General features: G+C 36.4%; 1 protein-coding gene across 2 annotated transcripts in view; it reads left to right on the forward strand.

Moving 5' to 3' along the window:
- LOC132151992 (protein phosphatase 1 regulatory subunit 12C-like) overlaps positions 1 to 14,869 on the forward strand; it is a 33,823-nt gene extending 18,954 nt beyond the window's left edge. For both annotated transcript variants that reach the window (XM_059560594.1, XM_059560593.1), the window contains 15 exons: positions 3,255 to 3,399; positions 4,195 to 4,269; positions 5,862 to 5,941; positions 6,013 to 6,125; positions 9,090 to 9,136; positions 9,227 to 9,354; positions 9,703 to 9,790; positions 10,439 to 10,556; positions 10,689 to 10,801; positions 11,795 to 11,850; positions 12,083 to 12,131; positions 12,234 to 12,338; positions 12,425 to 12,475; positions 13,407 to 13,457; positions 14,315 to 14,869. In XM_059560594.1, the coding sequence (XP_059416577.1) occupies positions 3,255 to 3,399; positions 4,195 to 4,269; positions 5,862 to 5,941; positions 6,013 to 6,125; positions 9,090 to 9,136; positions 9,227 to 9,354; positions 9,703 to 9,790; positions 10,439 to 10,556; positions 10,689 to 10,801; positions 11,795 to 11,850; positions 12,083 to 12,131; positions 12,234 to 12,338; positions 12,425 to 12,475; positions 13,407 to 13,457; positions 14,315 to 14,401 (1,306 nt within the window). In that variant the 3' untranslated portion in view covers positions 14,402 to 14,869. The remainder of the gene's footprint in view (positions 1 to 3,254; positions 3,400 to 4,194; positions 4,270 to 5,861; positions 5,942 to 6,012; positions 6,126 to 9,089; positions 9,137 to 9,226; positions 9,355 to 9,702; positions 9,791 to 10,438; positions 10,557 to 10,688; positions 10,802 to 11,794; positions 11,851 to 12,082; positions 12,132 to 12,233; positions 12,339 to 12,424; positions 12,476 to 13,406; positions 13,458 to 14,314) is intronic.
- Positions 14,870 to 15,263: the final 394 nt, after the last annotated feature.

The raw sequence follows: 15,263 nt of genomic DNA on the forward strand, positions 1-15,263 counted from the left end.
GGGCCAATATATAGGGCAGTACAATAATCAACCATAGAGGTAACAAAAACATGGACAAGCCTTTCAGCATCAGGTAGCGAAAGTAAAGGCCTAAATCTGCCAATATTCCTGAGATGCAGATTTTGAAATGCTCTAGATATGTGTGTCTAGTGTCAAGTGAGAATCAAAAAGAACACCAAGATTACGAACTTGAGAAGATGGATATATTAAACCATTATCAAGATGCAAACTGAAATTTCTACTATTGCTGGCAGCTGCAGGGGTACCAACAAGAAGGAGCTCTGACTTCAATTTAATGATATTGTGGTACATCCATAATTTAATTTCCTGCAAACAGTCAGAGAGTGTTTCCGAGATACCTGTAATATTAGTTTTCGTGCTAATATAAATTTGGGTATCATCAGCATAGAAGTGAAACCCCAAACCATGCTTTCAAACAATCTGCCCTAGAGGAAACATATAAATACTAAAGAGTATAGGGCCTAGGACAGACCCCTGGAGAACACGATGACAGACCTGTTTGACGTTAGATTTGTTGTTACCTAAAACAACAAACTGGGAACGACTGTACCAGAGATACCAAGCCAAGTCTCCAGTCTCTCATTCACTATAGAGTGACACATCGTATCAAAGGTTGCACTCAAATCTAACAGCACCAGGAATGTAAGCGCACCAGAGTCAGCAGAGACAAGAAGATAATTCATGACTCAAACCAAGGCACTCTCAGTACTTTCTTGATTGAAAAGGTTCTAAAAGCTTGCTCATACATAGTTGAACAATAAGAGTTTTGTACATGGAAATGACACACCGTGAGCCTCAAACACAATTGTTTCCTGTAAATCTCATATGTGCCAAAGACAACTGAAAAAAAGGTGAATCCCAACATCCCACCGACTGTGACATAAAAGTCAGGATCATTAATGTTTACGTCCCCAACATTTGCATAATGTATACCAGCCCATGTTCTATATGGAGCCAAAAGAGTCTCAATAAAGATAAATGCACACACTACATTCACATATGCACACATAGGATTCATACATGCACACACATAATTCATAAATACACACACAGGATACACAGATGCGCACAAAATTCACAAATGCACACACAAAATTTAAAAAGCACAGAAGATTCACAAATGCATACAAAATTCAGAAATGCACACAAAATTCAGAAATACACACACAATTCAGAAATGCAAACAACATTTACAAATGCGCTCAAGATTCACAAATGCACAGGACAAGATTCAGAAATGTATTTCTGATGCACACACACACATATATCTTGATTTACAAACTGCTTGCGGTCTGTGAACTTCACTGCATTTGTTTGTGAATTTTGAACGACTCATTTCCCTCACGCAGCGAACGACTCACTTTCCTCACGCAGAGAGCAACTCACTTTCCTCAGCGAACGATTCACTTTCCTCATGCAGCGATCAACTCACTTTCCTAAGCGAACGACTCACTTTCCTCAGTCGGAAAGTCACTTTCCTCTCGCAGCGGACCACTGACTCTCTCTTCATGTAGGGACCGAATATTATAATTAAAGTGACTTCTATATTGCATCCAAAAGAATATTTAGATATATTTAAATATTCAAAAAGGTGTATTTTTTTTTGACTTTCATTAAAATATTTCAATAAAATGAAATAATTGCCTATTGCAAATTTATGAATCCATGGTTAACTTTTTTTCTGCAGTCACTGGGCTATATGTATTTAGGCCTTTTTTTAAATTTATATTTTGTAAAAAATAATAAAAAATGAACCTGAATTGTAATCTAAACATCTGTATTTTCATACAAATTCATAAATAAGTAGGCTATAATATGCCACACCACATGCATATCGCGCTGTGTGAACGCGTTCATGTGATTGGCTTATAAGTTAACAATCCCCCACGTGGAGTGCGTTCTTGTGATTGGCTAAAAGAAGGGAGATATCTGATTGGTTGCAGATCATTCCCTGTTTAAAAAAAGGCATTTGTGTGTCGAGCCAAGTCAGGGGAGTCTCAAAATTCACACACAAATGCAGTGAAGTTCACAGACCGCAAGCAGTTTGTAAATCAAGATAGTGTGTGTGCATCAGAAATACATTTCTGAATCTTGTCCTGTGCATTTGTGAATCTTGAGTGCATTTGTAAATGTTGTTTGCATTTCTGAATTGTGTGTGTATTTCTGAATTTTGTGTGCATTTCTGAATTTTGTATGCATTTGTGAATCTTCTGTGCTTTTTAAATTTTGTGTGTGCATTTGTAAATTTTGTGCGCATTTGTGTATCCTGTGTTGGTATTTATGAATCATGTGTGTGCATGTATGAATCCTATGTGTGCATATGTGAATGTAGTGTGTGCATTTATCTTTATTGAGACTCTTTTGGCTCCATAGTTCTAGGCCAGCCGGACCTGCACAGCCGAATCATTGATGTATGAAAGGTTCTAAAAGCTTGTTCAGGGACAGAGAATGAAGTGAGAATGAATGTGAGAATGAAGTTGTGATACAACAAAATATTTCAGAACCTTCGCAAAAAAGGAGGATTAGAAATTGGCCTATAGTTTGATAGGTCAGACATATCCCACCCAGGCTTTTTATATTTTTTACCTGAATACAGCTTTGTAATTGAAGCAAATTCTGTAAACCAGTGGTGCTTTCTTTAGCCTTCTTGAAACACATGCTGTGGATGTTAGATACAGGTTCCTTGTGTGCATGTGCCTTCCCTCCTCTGAGCCTGCAAGTATCTAAGAAAAGGGGATTTTCACATAAGACTGACATTTTTGTGGATTTATAATAAATGTCATTAAATGTCTTCAGGGGCCATTTGTTAAACAAGAATAATAATAAGTGTACTGACATCCTCTCCATTTCCCCAAAAAGTTTGTGGTTTCAAAATGACGAGTTTGCTGCACTAATAATATTTATACCTAATATAAATTATCAAAGTTACCTGTACCTATTTTTTGTTTTTAAATTGGAATTTGTCTGAAAACCTGCTTGGCTCAGAAATCTAAGTGGCATGAGTTTCTGGGATTATTAGTTTTATTTACAAATTTTCCTTCATAAATTATATTTTTATGAAAGGTTATTATACTTCATAAATCTGTTTACATCTCAAAAAATGTATCTAATATTTCATGACCCTTTAAAATACCACATTTAAAATGCTCACTAGGTTTTTATCTTCAAATTGTTCTAAACACTTGTATGGAGGACTTTTACAATAAATACAGTTTCTTTCATTCCCTGTTTAGATTGTTGTGTCAGTGTGGTCTGGATGTGAGTGCTAAGGACTATGATGGCTGGACTCCTCTCCATGCTGCGTCTCACTGGGGTCAAAGTGAAGCCTGCCGTCTGCTTGCTGAGCAACTGTGTGACATGGAGGCCCACAGTAACGGGGTGAGTGAGAGAGAAAAAAAATTTGCTTAACATTTAGTAGCAAACTCTGTTGGCCAGTAACTGTAACTATGAGAATCACAGTTGTCTTCCTTAGGTTAGGTTTTACCATCCTTAAAGGAATGGTTCACCCAAAAAGGAGAATTCTAAACCAGTATGACTTTTTCTGTGGAAAGTAAGATAATTTGTGAATCTGTCAGTGTTTTTATGGAAGTCAACATTCCTCATAATATCTTCCTTTGCTTCCGCATAAGAATATAAGTCTTACTGGTTTGGAACAACATGAGAGTGAGTAAATGATAACAGAATTGTCAATATCAGGTGAACTAGTCCTTTAAAAACCAAATCATCCGTCAGTCCCCATTTCTGTTTCAGGACAGCTTTATCTGATTTTATCTATTCCTATTTCTGTGTTATAATCATTTATTTCTAGGAAAAATGTACAGGATAAATATTAGATCTGTGTTGACATCAAGAAATATGGTAGCAATAGCCAATATACTGTAATCCTAAATAAAATAAATGTACTGTATTTCTAAATAGGAAAGGTAAAGCAAAAGTTAAGGTCTGATATGTAGGTGTAATAAGTGCATAGCAGGAGTCATGCACTCTTAAAGGAAAAGGAAGTGTGGAGCTTCTGTTCTATGTCAAAATGCACCAGAGTTCTGCAGCCAGCAGCAGCACTGCAGTTAGCCATAGTTCTGTTTCATAATGTGTGTGTGGGTGAGTGTGTGTGGGTGCATGCATGTTTGTGAAATTATCATAACTGAAACCGGTGTTGTTGTTTTTTTTTTTAAGGGTCAGACTCCATTTGATGTGGCGGATGAGAGCGTTGTGTCTTTACTGGAAGAACTGTCTCTAAGACAGGCTAATGTGAGAACTTATACACTTACATCTAAATCTGTTTTTAGACACAAAAGCCTATTTAAGGCCTATTTAACTAGTGAACATTTTGAAAAGGTTATCAGTTATTTCTCATAGACTACTTTTATTAGGGTGAAAAGAAGAAAAAAAAGAGACTAATGCCTCATTTTGATTTTGTGACAACAATCACTAAATAAATTCTAAAGTGAGTTTTTTGTCTTACCAAGTGCTATGCTTTTTTTTTCTTTGCTTTTGCAATATGAAAGAGAACAGACATTTGCAAATCTGTTCAACAGAATAATATCCACAGAATTATTCTACTGAACTACTCATCTGCCTTCAATCATATTGCTCTCCCAGGCCATCAGGAAATACTCTTGTTTTTTCTCTCCTGCAATTTATATTTGCATCATTTACTAGGACAGGAAAGCATTTTAATGTGCTGCAGAAATTATGTATTATTGTAGGCCATCCTGGAAGTCACCACCATCACCCTGGTTCCCTTGGCTTAATGGAAAGTAAATAGGGTTTTTTCATTGGCTTTTGGATCATTGCAGAAAATAAGATCTTTATGATTCTTAGATGTCTTGTTCATCATGAACATTATGTTCATAATATTCTTCTCAAACGACACAACTTTTATGAATGTTAAAGCCAAAATACAATCGCCAGAGGACTTTGTATTTGGGTATTTATGAGCGGACTAAACCATGGTCACATGACTTCAACGTCACCATCAGTAAGCTTCCCACAACTCTTTCAGTCTGTATAAAAAAAAAAACATTTTCTCTGAAAAATGTAGTTAGAATAGTTTGCATAAGTGTAATCAATGACACAACAATGCTGTGAAAAGTGGAGTAGTGAGTAGATGAGTTTTCATGTTTGGTCCGATGACGTTTAACAACTTCTCAATCGACAACTTCTGTATTCTCATTTAAACACTTAGCAATAGTAAAAAGTAAAAGCTTTAAAAAATATATATAAGGGCGTGTTAATAATGTACTTTGTTTTAGAATAAAACTTGTTTGGTTAAACTTTTAACCAAAAATCCATTGACTTTGGGACGAATGAACTGGAAGTACTAAAACACTAACAGGGTTTCCAGGTTTTGGCCTACAAAAATACATCATCCATCCAATACACTATTATCTTTCCGTGTTTGCTGAAGTTCATAATATGAAGCAAATTAAATGTTTAACACATGAACACACACATTTTATAAAGCTGTCACCGTGTATGTACACTTTAGGTGCTAATATGTACTTTTAAAGCACTATGTACATTTAAGGTACCAATATGAAGCATTTAGAAAAAAATAAGGTACAAAGATTTAGCGTTTAGCTTTTGTACTGTAGGGTACCACCCTATTGACAGCTTTGTAACTTTTTTCTTGATAGTGTACAGGCAAACTGAATACTTATTTAACATATTTATATTTTTTCAATCCTTAAAAATCAACTGCATTAATGTGTAAACTTATTAATGAATCTGTTGACAACTGTAATTTTATTCAGTGAGCCGTGAGGCTGTTTATTTGTTTAGATGAAGACAAAAAAAATAAGTGTAATGATTATATTATTTTTTGCATATGTTTATTTTAGTGGAGGACTGAACAGGCACTTAACGAGCAACAAAATTCACAAATCTCAAATGCCAACACTGCAAGAGACAAGAGACGCAGGTGAGAAAGATGATTAGTCTTTCAGTCTTGGCAGTCACGGACGTCTTCACTCATGTCTCTCTTTCTCATAGGAGCTCTGTGTGCCGAATGAGCAGCAGGGACAAAATAAATGTACAGGACCAGTCTAAAGAACGAGGGGTCTCAGGAGGCCTGGGACTCAACGATGAGAGAGAAAGCAGCCCAGGTCTGTCTCTCTCTCTCTCTCTCTCTCTTTCTCTCTCTCATACAGCAGCATTCAAAATATTCACAAACGTGACACATACCTGTACAAGAGCACACATTTATGATGATGTTTGTTAGAGGTGTGAACCTACACTGGTCTCACGGTTCCGTTCGATTACGATTATCAAGTCATCGATTCAGTTCGATTCGATTATCTCGATGCATCACGATGCATTGATGATGCACTGCATCCTTATTTTTCAATTTTGCTTCATGTATACAATTTTGTCAATAAATACAAGCAGTCAGATATATGAACTGAGCCTTTAATTTTACCGGAAACACGCTTCTTGAATGTATCAAACATCAAATAAAACTCAAGTCTGGGCACAGAAGACAACAGCAGCATTAGATTAGAACACACAAATGTAAGTACTAAAAGTGCATAATGCAGGGAGTGTACTTAAATACTTATATAGTGCAGTGTACTTTCTTGTAAAACATTTAAATATTGACAAATGTATAAACATGAAATTAAATTACAAACCAAAATAAACAAGAGACCAAACCTACTTGAATATAATCAATATACAAAAAACTAAATCTGCACTTCAGCAGTTTTTTTTAATACACAAAATATGATATTCGTCGGATTCTGCCCAAAAGCCTGGAGAGCGCGCCCACTTTAAGCGCGCGCTGAGATGCCAGATTCAGCGTATGCGCGAAGCATGTTACGTGAGGGAATTTTCAGAATTGAGCTGCAGCGATCATGTTCGACGCATTATCTGTTACAAGCACTACATCCTTATGTGATAGCTGCCATTCATCCACGACATGAGACAGTAGCTCTGCCAGATGAGCACCCGTGTGAGACTCATAAACGGCTCTCGTTTGCAGCACATGAGACAAAATCTTCCAGTCATCGCTAATGTAATGTGCCGTTATTGTCACATACGACTCTGTCGCGACCGAAGTCCAGGAATCACATGTTATTGCAACTCGATGAGCTTGGCTCATTGACGCCATTACCTGGGCTTTGGTTTCGAGGTAGAGTTCCGGGATAACTTTTTCTGAAAAGTGGCTGCGAGAGGGGAGCTTATATCGTGGCTCCAGTGTTGTTAACAGGTGGCGAAACCCGGGGTTTTCCACTACAGAAAAGGGCCGTATATCCTTTGCAATATAAGATGCCACTGCTCTGGTAATTCTCTGCCCTCGCACTGCGTTTGGCGGCAACGTTGATATAAGTTGATCAATTTTTGGCTGAGCTGGATCCACAATGGCACTGACAGGCGTTTGCAGCTCGGGGTGAAAACGACTGACGTGGTTTCTCATGTTGGTATTACCCCCTGCATATTTTGTTTTTGCGTGACATGATTTGCACACAGCGTGTGTCTTGTCAAGGTCGGGCTTACCGTGTTGTTGATAAAAGCCGAAATGTGCCCAAATGTCGGCTTTTAAAGTGGTTGGAGCATTTTTTATTGCACGCTCAGGCGTTTCGCCTCCCTCTGCCATTGTATGCCGCGACAAAGCACGCGGTGATGACGTCAGAAATGCGTCAGTACATTATAACCGGTTATGGGCTATTACCAGGGCCGCTGCTGGCCAAATGGGTGCCCTAAGCAGGATTGTATTGTTGTGCCCCCCTTCCTCACATATGATGATGAAAAAAACACCTACTATAGGGGTGAAAAAATAACTTTAATCAAATAAAAAACTAAATGAGTAAATTTTATTATTTTCAAATTACAATTGTAGCTCTCGACATTTACCTATGGCTATAACTTTATTATGACTAATTTATTTTATAGTCTCAAGCATTAAGAAATCATGCAAAAGGAAATTAAGCAGTTTTACCATGATAAAACCATGGTTTATTTTTGTAAGGGTTGTGATATGCATGTTTTTTGTTGAAGAAATTATAAAGGCTGAGTCATCTATAGCAAAAAGGTGGCCAAAAATGAAAGATTAAGTGACTCTTTGAATTATATGTTTGGTCAGTAGCCTAAACAAGGATTTGATTGTCCTGTAAGTGTAACAGCAGCAATTACATGGCATCTGGCTCCCTTTGTAGGCATTTGTAATAACGTACATAAATTGTTTATTTTGTATTTGCCTACATTATGTATTTTAACAGTTTTATTATTAACCAATCATTATTGCCTCATTGTTTTTTATATAATGCATTTTAAGTCATTTTAAAAGCTATTGATGGCTTAGCTCTTTTTTATAGCAACAACATCAAAAAATATTACAGTATATTAATACTTTGTAAATTATTATTTGAAATAACAAAACCATGGTTAATTTGCAGTTACCATGGCAACAAGAACGATGATTTGCGGTGTTATTGTTAAAACCATGGCTAATTTTCGTAAAAAAAAAAAAAAAAAAAACGTTCACAGGAATGTGCCTGAAAGTGATAAATGGGCCTATTTTTTACCTAAATGATTTATAATTTATTTTAATATATATTAAAAATGTATAAGGTGTGCTTTATAGCTGTCACCTAGATGAACAATTACAGTTGTTTTTATGAATGTAAGTCATTCTCCTCAAATGCTACTGACGTTTGAAAAGTGTATACCAATATCGCATGTAACTTTAGAGACGGCCCCTAAATTTGAGACTCTGGAACATCTAATGTCAAGCCAACTTTTTTTTTCTTTTCTCTGCGCTGGATTGCTGATGTCCTTTACCCGGACATATATGTTCATCCATCAATTATGAACATTCAGCCGAAAACATGAGGTGCAAGCGGTCGCGAGCGCGGATGGGAGAATGGCGGAAGGTTTTTTTTTTTTTTTGAGCAACTGGGATGGTGCCCCCTCTGGGAGTTGGTGCCCTACGCAGACTGCGTACTCTGCGTGTAGGGAGCGACGGCACTGGCTATTACTGAACCGAAACCGAATCGTCCTCGTCTGCATCGCGATGCACCGTTGAAACGATTAATTTTGACACCTCTAATGTTTGTTTTCTTCTGTTTTAGAAAGTTCAACAGTGTCAACACCAGAGAGCATTGTTCCTTCTTCAGGGGTCAGACACACACTCCTCTGTTTCAGCTTTCATTGTCAGAATGCGTCTGCTTGTGCATGGGATAAATCACTGTATTTTTGTGTTCTTCAGACCAATGAGGATAAAGAAGTCCAGGTGAATGATCAGGACAGATCGAGTCGCACAGCAGTTGTGCAGCCCACCCCTCAAAGGCAGGAGTCACTTGCTGAAAGCAATAATGCCTCTAGTGATGGAAGGAAGTAAGATTTATGTGAATTTGAAGCTATATTCAGTACACTATTCATTACATAGAACTTTATTTTTTAATGATGGCCGGGCTTATGGCTTGCTAACCATTTTAAGTCAAAATTTACAACAAAATATGACGTGTTTAAAAAATGTCTTTAGTCCTGTAATACTATTGTAATGAGGTCACAAGTGTATGTTTTGGGAAAAATTAACTACGGCTTTAACATGGCTCAACCAATCATAATTAAGGACTGAAACTGTCCATTTTATAAACTAGATTTCTCTATTTATGAGAATAATTTATTTATATAATTTATTTAGCTCTATTTATGACTAATGATGAGATTTGTGTATTTCAGGTTTCAGGCTCCAGTGAGAGACGAGGAGTCCGAGTTTCAAAGGAAAGCTCGCTCGCGTCTCATGCGGCAGTCACGGCGATCAACACAGGTGTGTGTTCACAACCCTAATCACACACATTGGGTCTGTCAACTTGTTTATCTTTCCAGTCTTGTTGTGCTGCAAACGATTTTCAGATTGATGTTTTCTGAATATCTCGGTGTTAATAAAAGTCGGTTACATTTCATAGGGATAGAGTTCACCTGTTATTTCAGAATCATCATAAGTAAGACTTGAGTACAGAGTGGCACAAGACGGCCCCTGAGCATACCTGTACTCCAGAAAAATACTGATATTCTTCCTGCTGATTCTGCATAATGATGAGAGCATTGCTCACAGTTGGCGCTTTGAATTCTGACAGCGCTGGTCATGAAATGTGTGTGACGCAGTGTCACGCAGTGACTTGAATAAACCTGTTCTATGATAAACATATTTTTGATTTCTGAATTAAAATTCATTCAGATATTTTTTGGAGCACTAAGTCAAAAATGTCATTGTGATATGGCTGTCCTTAAATGAATAAAACTGAAAGGTTTTTCAAAAGAAACCGTATTGAGTAGTTTGGTTTAATATTTTGTTAACATTTTAATAATGTGCCAAAAATAGAAGAAAACCATTATTATTGTTATTTTACAAATATTATTACATTATTATTTAAAATCATGAATATTAAATACTTATTGGTATTTTGATTGTCAGGGAGTAACACTGACGGATCTTAAGGAAGCAGAACGGAGTATTGTTAAGACCAATGAATCTCAGGACCTCAGTGTTCAGACTGTGAGTCCCAACATCACACTAACACCAGCTGAGAGAGGTGAGTCTCATTACCATCACATGTGTATGAAGTCACTGGAGTTAATACTTTCAGTTGACAAAAATGATTCTTTGTTCGCTTTGATTCAGTGTGAATTCTGTATAGATATTGAGAATTTTCTCTCTGCATTAGACACAGAGCCAGTGAAGGAATCTGGAGATGCACAGACAAGACTAGGAGTGAAAGACCGCAGGAAAGCAAGGAAAGAGAGACGCTCAACTGGTATTGTTCAGCTGGCTGAAGAGGTAAGCTACAAGCATTCATAAAAAAAACCCAGTGCATTCTCGCACACTCTGAGCATTTTCAATATAAATAGGCTTTTAAAAGTATGCATTTTTGCAATATCTTACCAGAATATTACAAAGAATGACAGAAATAATTGTATCTGTCGCTTGGATGCCTTGGTGTCAAGATTATTTGGAAGTCTGCAACTGAACCTGGATTTTAAGTTAACGTTCCCCACAACCACATTTCCTCAGAAGAACAGGAGTTTGTGGTGGTTCCCTTTAGACTTGTTTTTAAATAATGGCTAAAGTGATGCCAGGGTACTTTTTAAGTGTATGAATAAAAAGCTAAATAATAATGATTTTATGATAATTCATTTAGCAACAACAACAACAACAAAAAACATAAAAGGAAAAACTATTTGTGAGACTATGACATTGTAGCAGCAAGTTTTGCTACAGCAAGCGTCACTCACTCATTTTCATCAGAAAATGTACCTATTAAATTGGGTCACTGTAAAAATGTATGAATAATTCAATTCAATTAAATTTTTGTTTCCAAAAAAAGGCATTAATTTATTGGAGAGACAATTTGCACTGCAGTCAGATATTGACAAAACAATGAATAATCAAGATGGTATTTTTTGTAGTGAACAGTTGAATATGCATAATAGATTTGTACATTATGAAAAATTGAATGAACCAACAATTGAAATATGTAGGAATATCATAAACATCTGGGTCAAAGAATTAGCAACTGTATATTAATGCCTTTTATTACATTGTTATTGATTCTGATTTGTCAATCATGGCATTCAGTGGTCATTCAGTTTTTGTTGCAGTATTCGTCTTGTTGCTAGGCTGGGTTTTTTTTTCATACAATGAGAACATTTTACACCTATAATTAATGATTATTTTTGCAGTTGCATTTGGTGCAAGAAGTAGTGAAGAAATTTCTTAATACAGACTTCTTGACATTGACTGCTATTGACAATTAATGTTACTTTTGTTCAGATGGATGAAATGGAATCTGAACAAGAACTGAATGCTGAACAAGACAACAGAACAAGGTTTGTGTGTGTTTGTAAGGTTTTGTGTATCTACTGAAGTGTAGATTTGTTTGAGTGGTATATATCCTACATGTATTTTGTGTGTACTGATGGTGCAGGATAGTGTCTTGTGTTTGTGGTACATATGTGGGTCATAGTGTGCATGTGTGGGTGCATTCGGGTTTGAGTAATATTGAAACTTTGTAATGTTTTTTTAACAGTGTTGTTTTTTTTTTTGTTGTTTGTTTTTTAGAGATCCTCAGTTAGATGATTCCAGACACTCTTCTCTGGATTATAGAAAAGTAATGATTTTTTTTTACACAATAAACATTTATAAACTAATAAGTAATAAAAGAGGTGGTTCATGCTCTTATACAGTCTGTGTGTTATATGTGTTCTCTCAGTTGTATCGGCAGGTGTTGAAAGAGAATGGAGATCTAAAAGAGAAGCTTCAAGAAACTCAACTGCAATTAAATGAGAGTAAAGTTGAGCTTGAGAAACTCAAACAGGTGAGTTTTTTTTTTGAGATAGGGAAAAAAAAATGCCAAATTGAGTCAGATTTTTTTGACTATTCTATTTGTTTGCATCTACACAGAATCAAGAGAATGGATCAGACAGACCAGCCCTGCTGGAGCTGGAGAGATTTGTAAGTTCCTATATTTTCATGCCATATCGCTTTTTGGGTGTCTTAAAATGAAGACATTTACTACCACTAAAATTTAACATTGCTGCAATTTGTAATTAGTTACAGCACTGTTAAAATGTGTTGGTACATTAAGTAATTAATGTTAAGCAAGAAATAATTCATGACGGGCTGTTGAATTATTACACATGTAGGACAAATTCCTTTCACATCTCATCTCAAGGAATCTTTGTACATTCCAAACGTCATTTTAGAGCTAGTGGAGGCTTGAGCCACTGATATGAGAGAGAGATTAAGCATGTGTGCTTTACCTTAATCTGTGTCTCTGAACAGCACTGTATCTACTAAGGGTGAAACTGAAGGTTTAACTGCTTCAAGAACAGCGACTTAACTACGTCACTACTGAGAAATATTAAAACTATTTTAATTATACAGTCATGGGGCAGCGCTGACAGGAATTTTGTCATTGTATTTTTTGTCATTGTATGTTTCAGTGTGTGTGCGTTTGTATGGGAGAGAGCAGGAGAAGGAAGTATTTTCTTCCATAGATACTAAAACACAATTACTAGGCAATATATGTAAATACTTCGTTTTTTCTGTTGTTTAATATATTTATTTGTTTATTCAGTGTCTTTGGGGTTTTCGGTTCTTATGCTGTTGTATTCTCTAAGGACCATTTGGTAAAGTGATATTGAAATGCAGTGCGCTCAAGACCTGGAACTACTTGGGCAGTGTCTTTCCCTAAAAATAATTGCACATCTTAGAACGTTCATCAGCCAATCAGATTCAAGCATTCAACAGCACTGTCGTATAACCTAGATTAATAAATGCTATAAAAATATGGTTATTTCACCACCTAATGCACAGATGTTAACAGATTGAACCTTATTGTAAAGGTTTTTTTTTTTTAAATTCTGCTCTATTCTTTATTCAGGAAAAGAAACGTCTTCAGCGGAGAGCACCTGAGTTAGAAGAGGAACTCAAAGTAAGAGCTTGAGATTTACAGTATTTAGAACTGTTAAGAATTTCAGAAACAATTCATGGTTAAATTTGTTAAACAGAGCTGTGATTACTATAGTCTTTTGATAGCTGAAAACACAATTAGCCAAACTTGCAATAGGTAGGAGCTGTATAGTATTTTTTGTATGATGGATATGCCAAATCCGCAGAGCTTTCCTTAAAGGTTTACTCCACCCTAAAATGAAAATTTTGTCATTACTCACTTACCCCCATGTCGTTCCAAACCCGTAAAAGCTCTGTTCGTCTTCGGAACACAATTGATAATATTTTGGATAAAAACCTGGAGGCTTGAGACTGTCCCATAGACTGCCAGGTAAATAACAGTGTCAAGGTCCATAAAAGGTATGAAAAGTCGTCGTCAGAATACTCCATCTGCCATCAGACGTACAATCTGGGTTACATGAAGCAACTAAAATAAATTTTGTAAGCGAAGAATACAAAAATAATGACTTTATTCAATAATTCCTTTGTCATGGTCTCCTCTGTGTCTCCCAATATCATAGTGCTGCGTGTGCTCTTCTGTGTCCTCCGCGCAACAAGCATGCTCTGTTTCTAAATGTATTTAGCTTTGATTTGAAAAAAAAAAAAAAAAAACTCTGATATTGAGAGACACAGAGGAGACCGTTGACAAAGGAATCATAAAATATCTTAAATTGTGTTCCGAAGATGAACTGAGCCTTTACGGGTTTGGAACCACATGGGGGAAAGTGATTAATGACAATTTTCATTTTGGGGTGGAGTGACCCTTTAAAGTTTGTGCATATACAGTTTCCATGTGGGTCTGCTCATCTCACTCTCTGACCCCCCCCCCCCCCCCTCCAGGTGCTTGTGGATTTGCGTGCTGACAACCAGAGACTTAAAGATGAAAATGCAGCTCTCATTCGTGTCATTAGTAAGCTGTCTAAATAAATCTTTGGGCTCTTCAAATTTTTCCCCTGAATTCCTTGGGAAAGTTGCTGTCCCATTGTCTGCCCAAAGACCTGCACAACAATTTTCTACCCCTTTCTCATCTCTGGGACATATGCCCCTGCCTGGGGTGGTTAAACTACTGTTCTTCAAATTGATATGTACATATTTAAGGCCTTGTTTAGCTGCCACTCTAGACCCATCAAAACTGGAATTTTCAATGACTCTAGAGCTCAAGTCCATACTCTAGATAATGGTGTTCAGTTCTGATTCAGGGTGCTCTTGTATCATTTGTAATGATATTGATTTCTTTTGTGCAATGTGCTTGCTGCTTTTTTATTAATAGCACAGATAAGACTCATAGCTTTAATGTTCTTTAAAATTCTGCAGACTAGCCATCGCACTTAGTTCATGCCCTTATTGTGCCCTACACTGCACTGCACTGATGAAAATTGTATTGATTAATTAGAGGTTTCTTAGAGACAGCTACCATTGCAATCATCGTCTTTTAGCAGGTACCTCTAGAAAACTGCAAAGTTAGATAAATCAAGATTTTAGGATACACAGAAAATAGAATATTGTTCATTGATAACAAAAACCATATATTACATCAGTCATCAAAGATCAGTAATGTTAACAGAACAGGTTAATGTACATTGGAATATAATTTACATTTTAATATATTTTCATATACATTCATATCGGAATGTTCGTAAACCACTGACCTGTTAAGCAGTATCTAACATTTTTTAAAGGCTTATTACTGAAATTGCAGTGTTACCAGACTTACAAATGTTTAAACTGAGCTTTTTAATGCCATGGCAATGTCAGCTGGGCAATGCCATCATCATTTTAGCTTAAAAAA

This window comes from Carassius carassius, chromosome 10, assembly GCF_963082965.1.
Source record: "Carassius carassius chromosome 10, fCarCar2.1, whole genome shotgun sequence".
Classification (NCBI taxonomy): domain Eukaryota; kingdom Metazoa; phylum Chordata; class Actinopteri; order Cypriniformes; family Cyprinidae; genus Carassius; species Carassius carassius.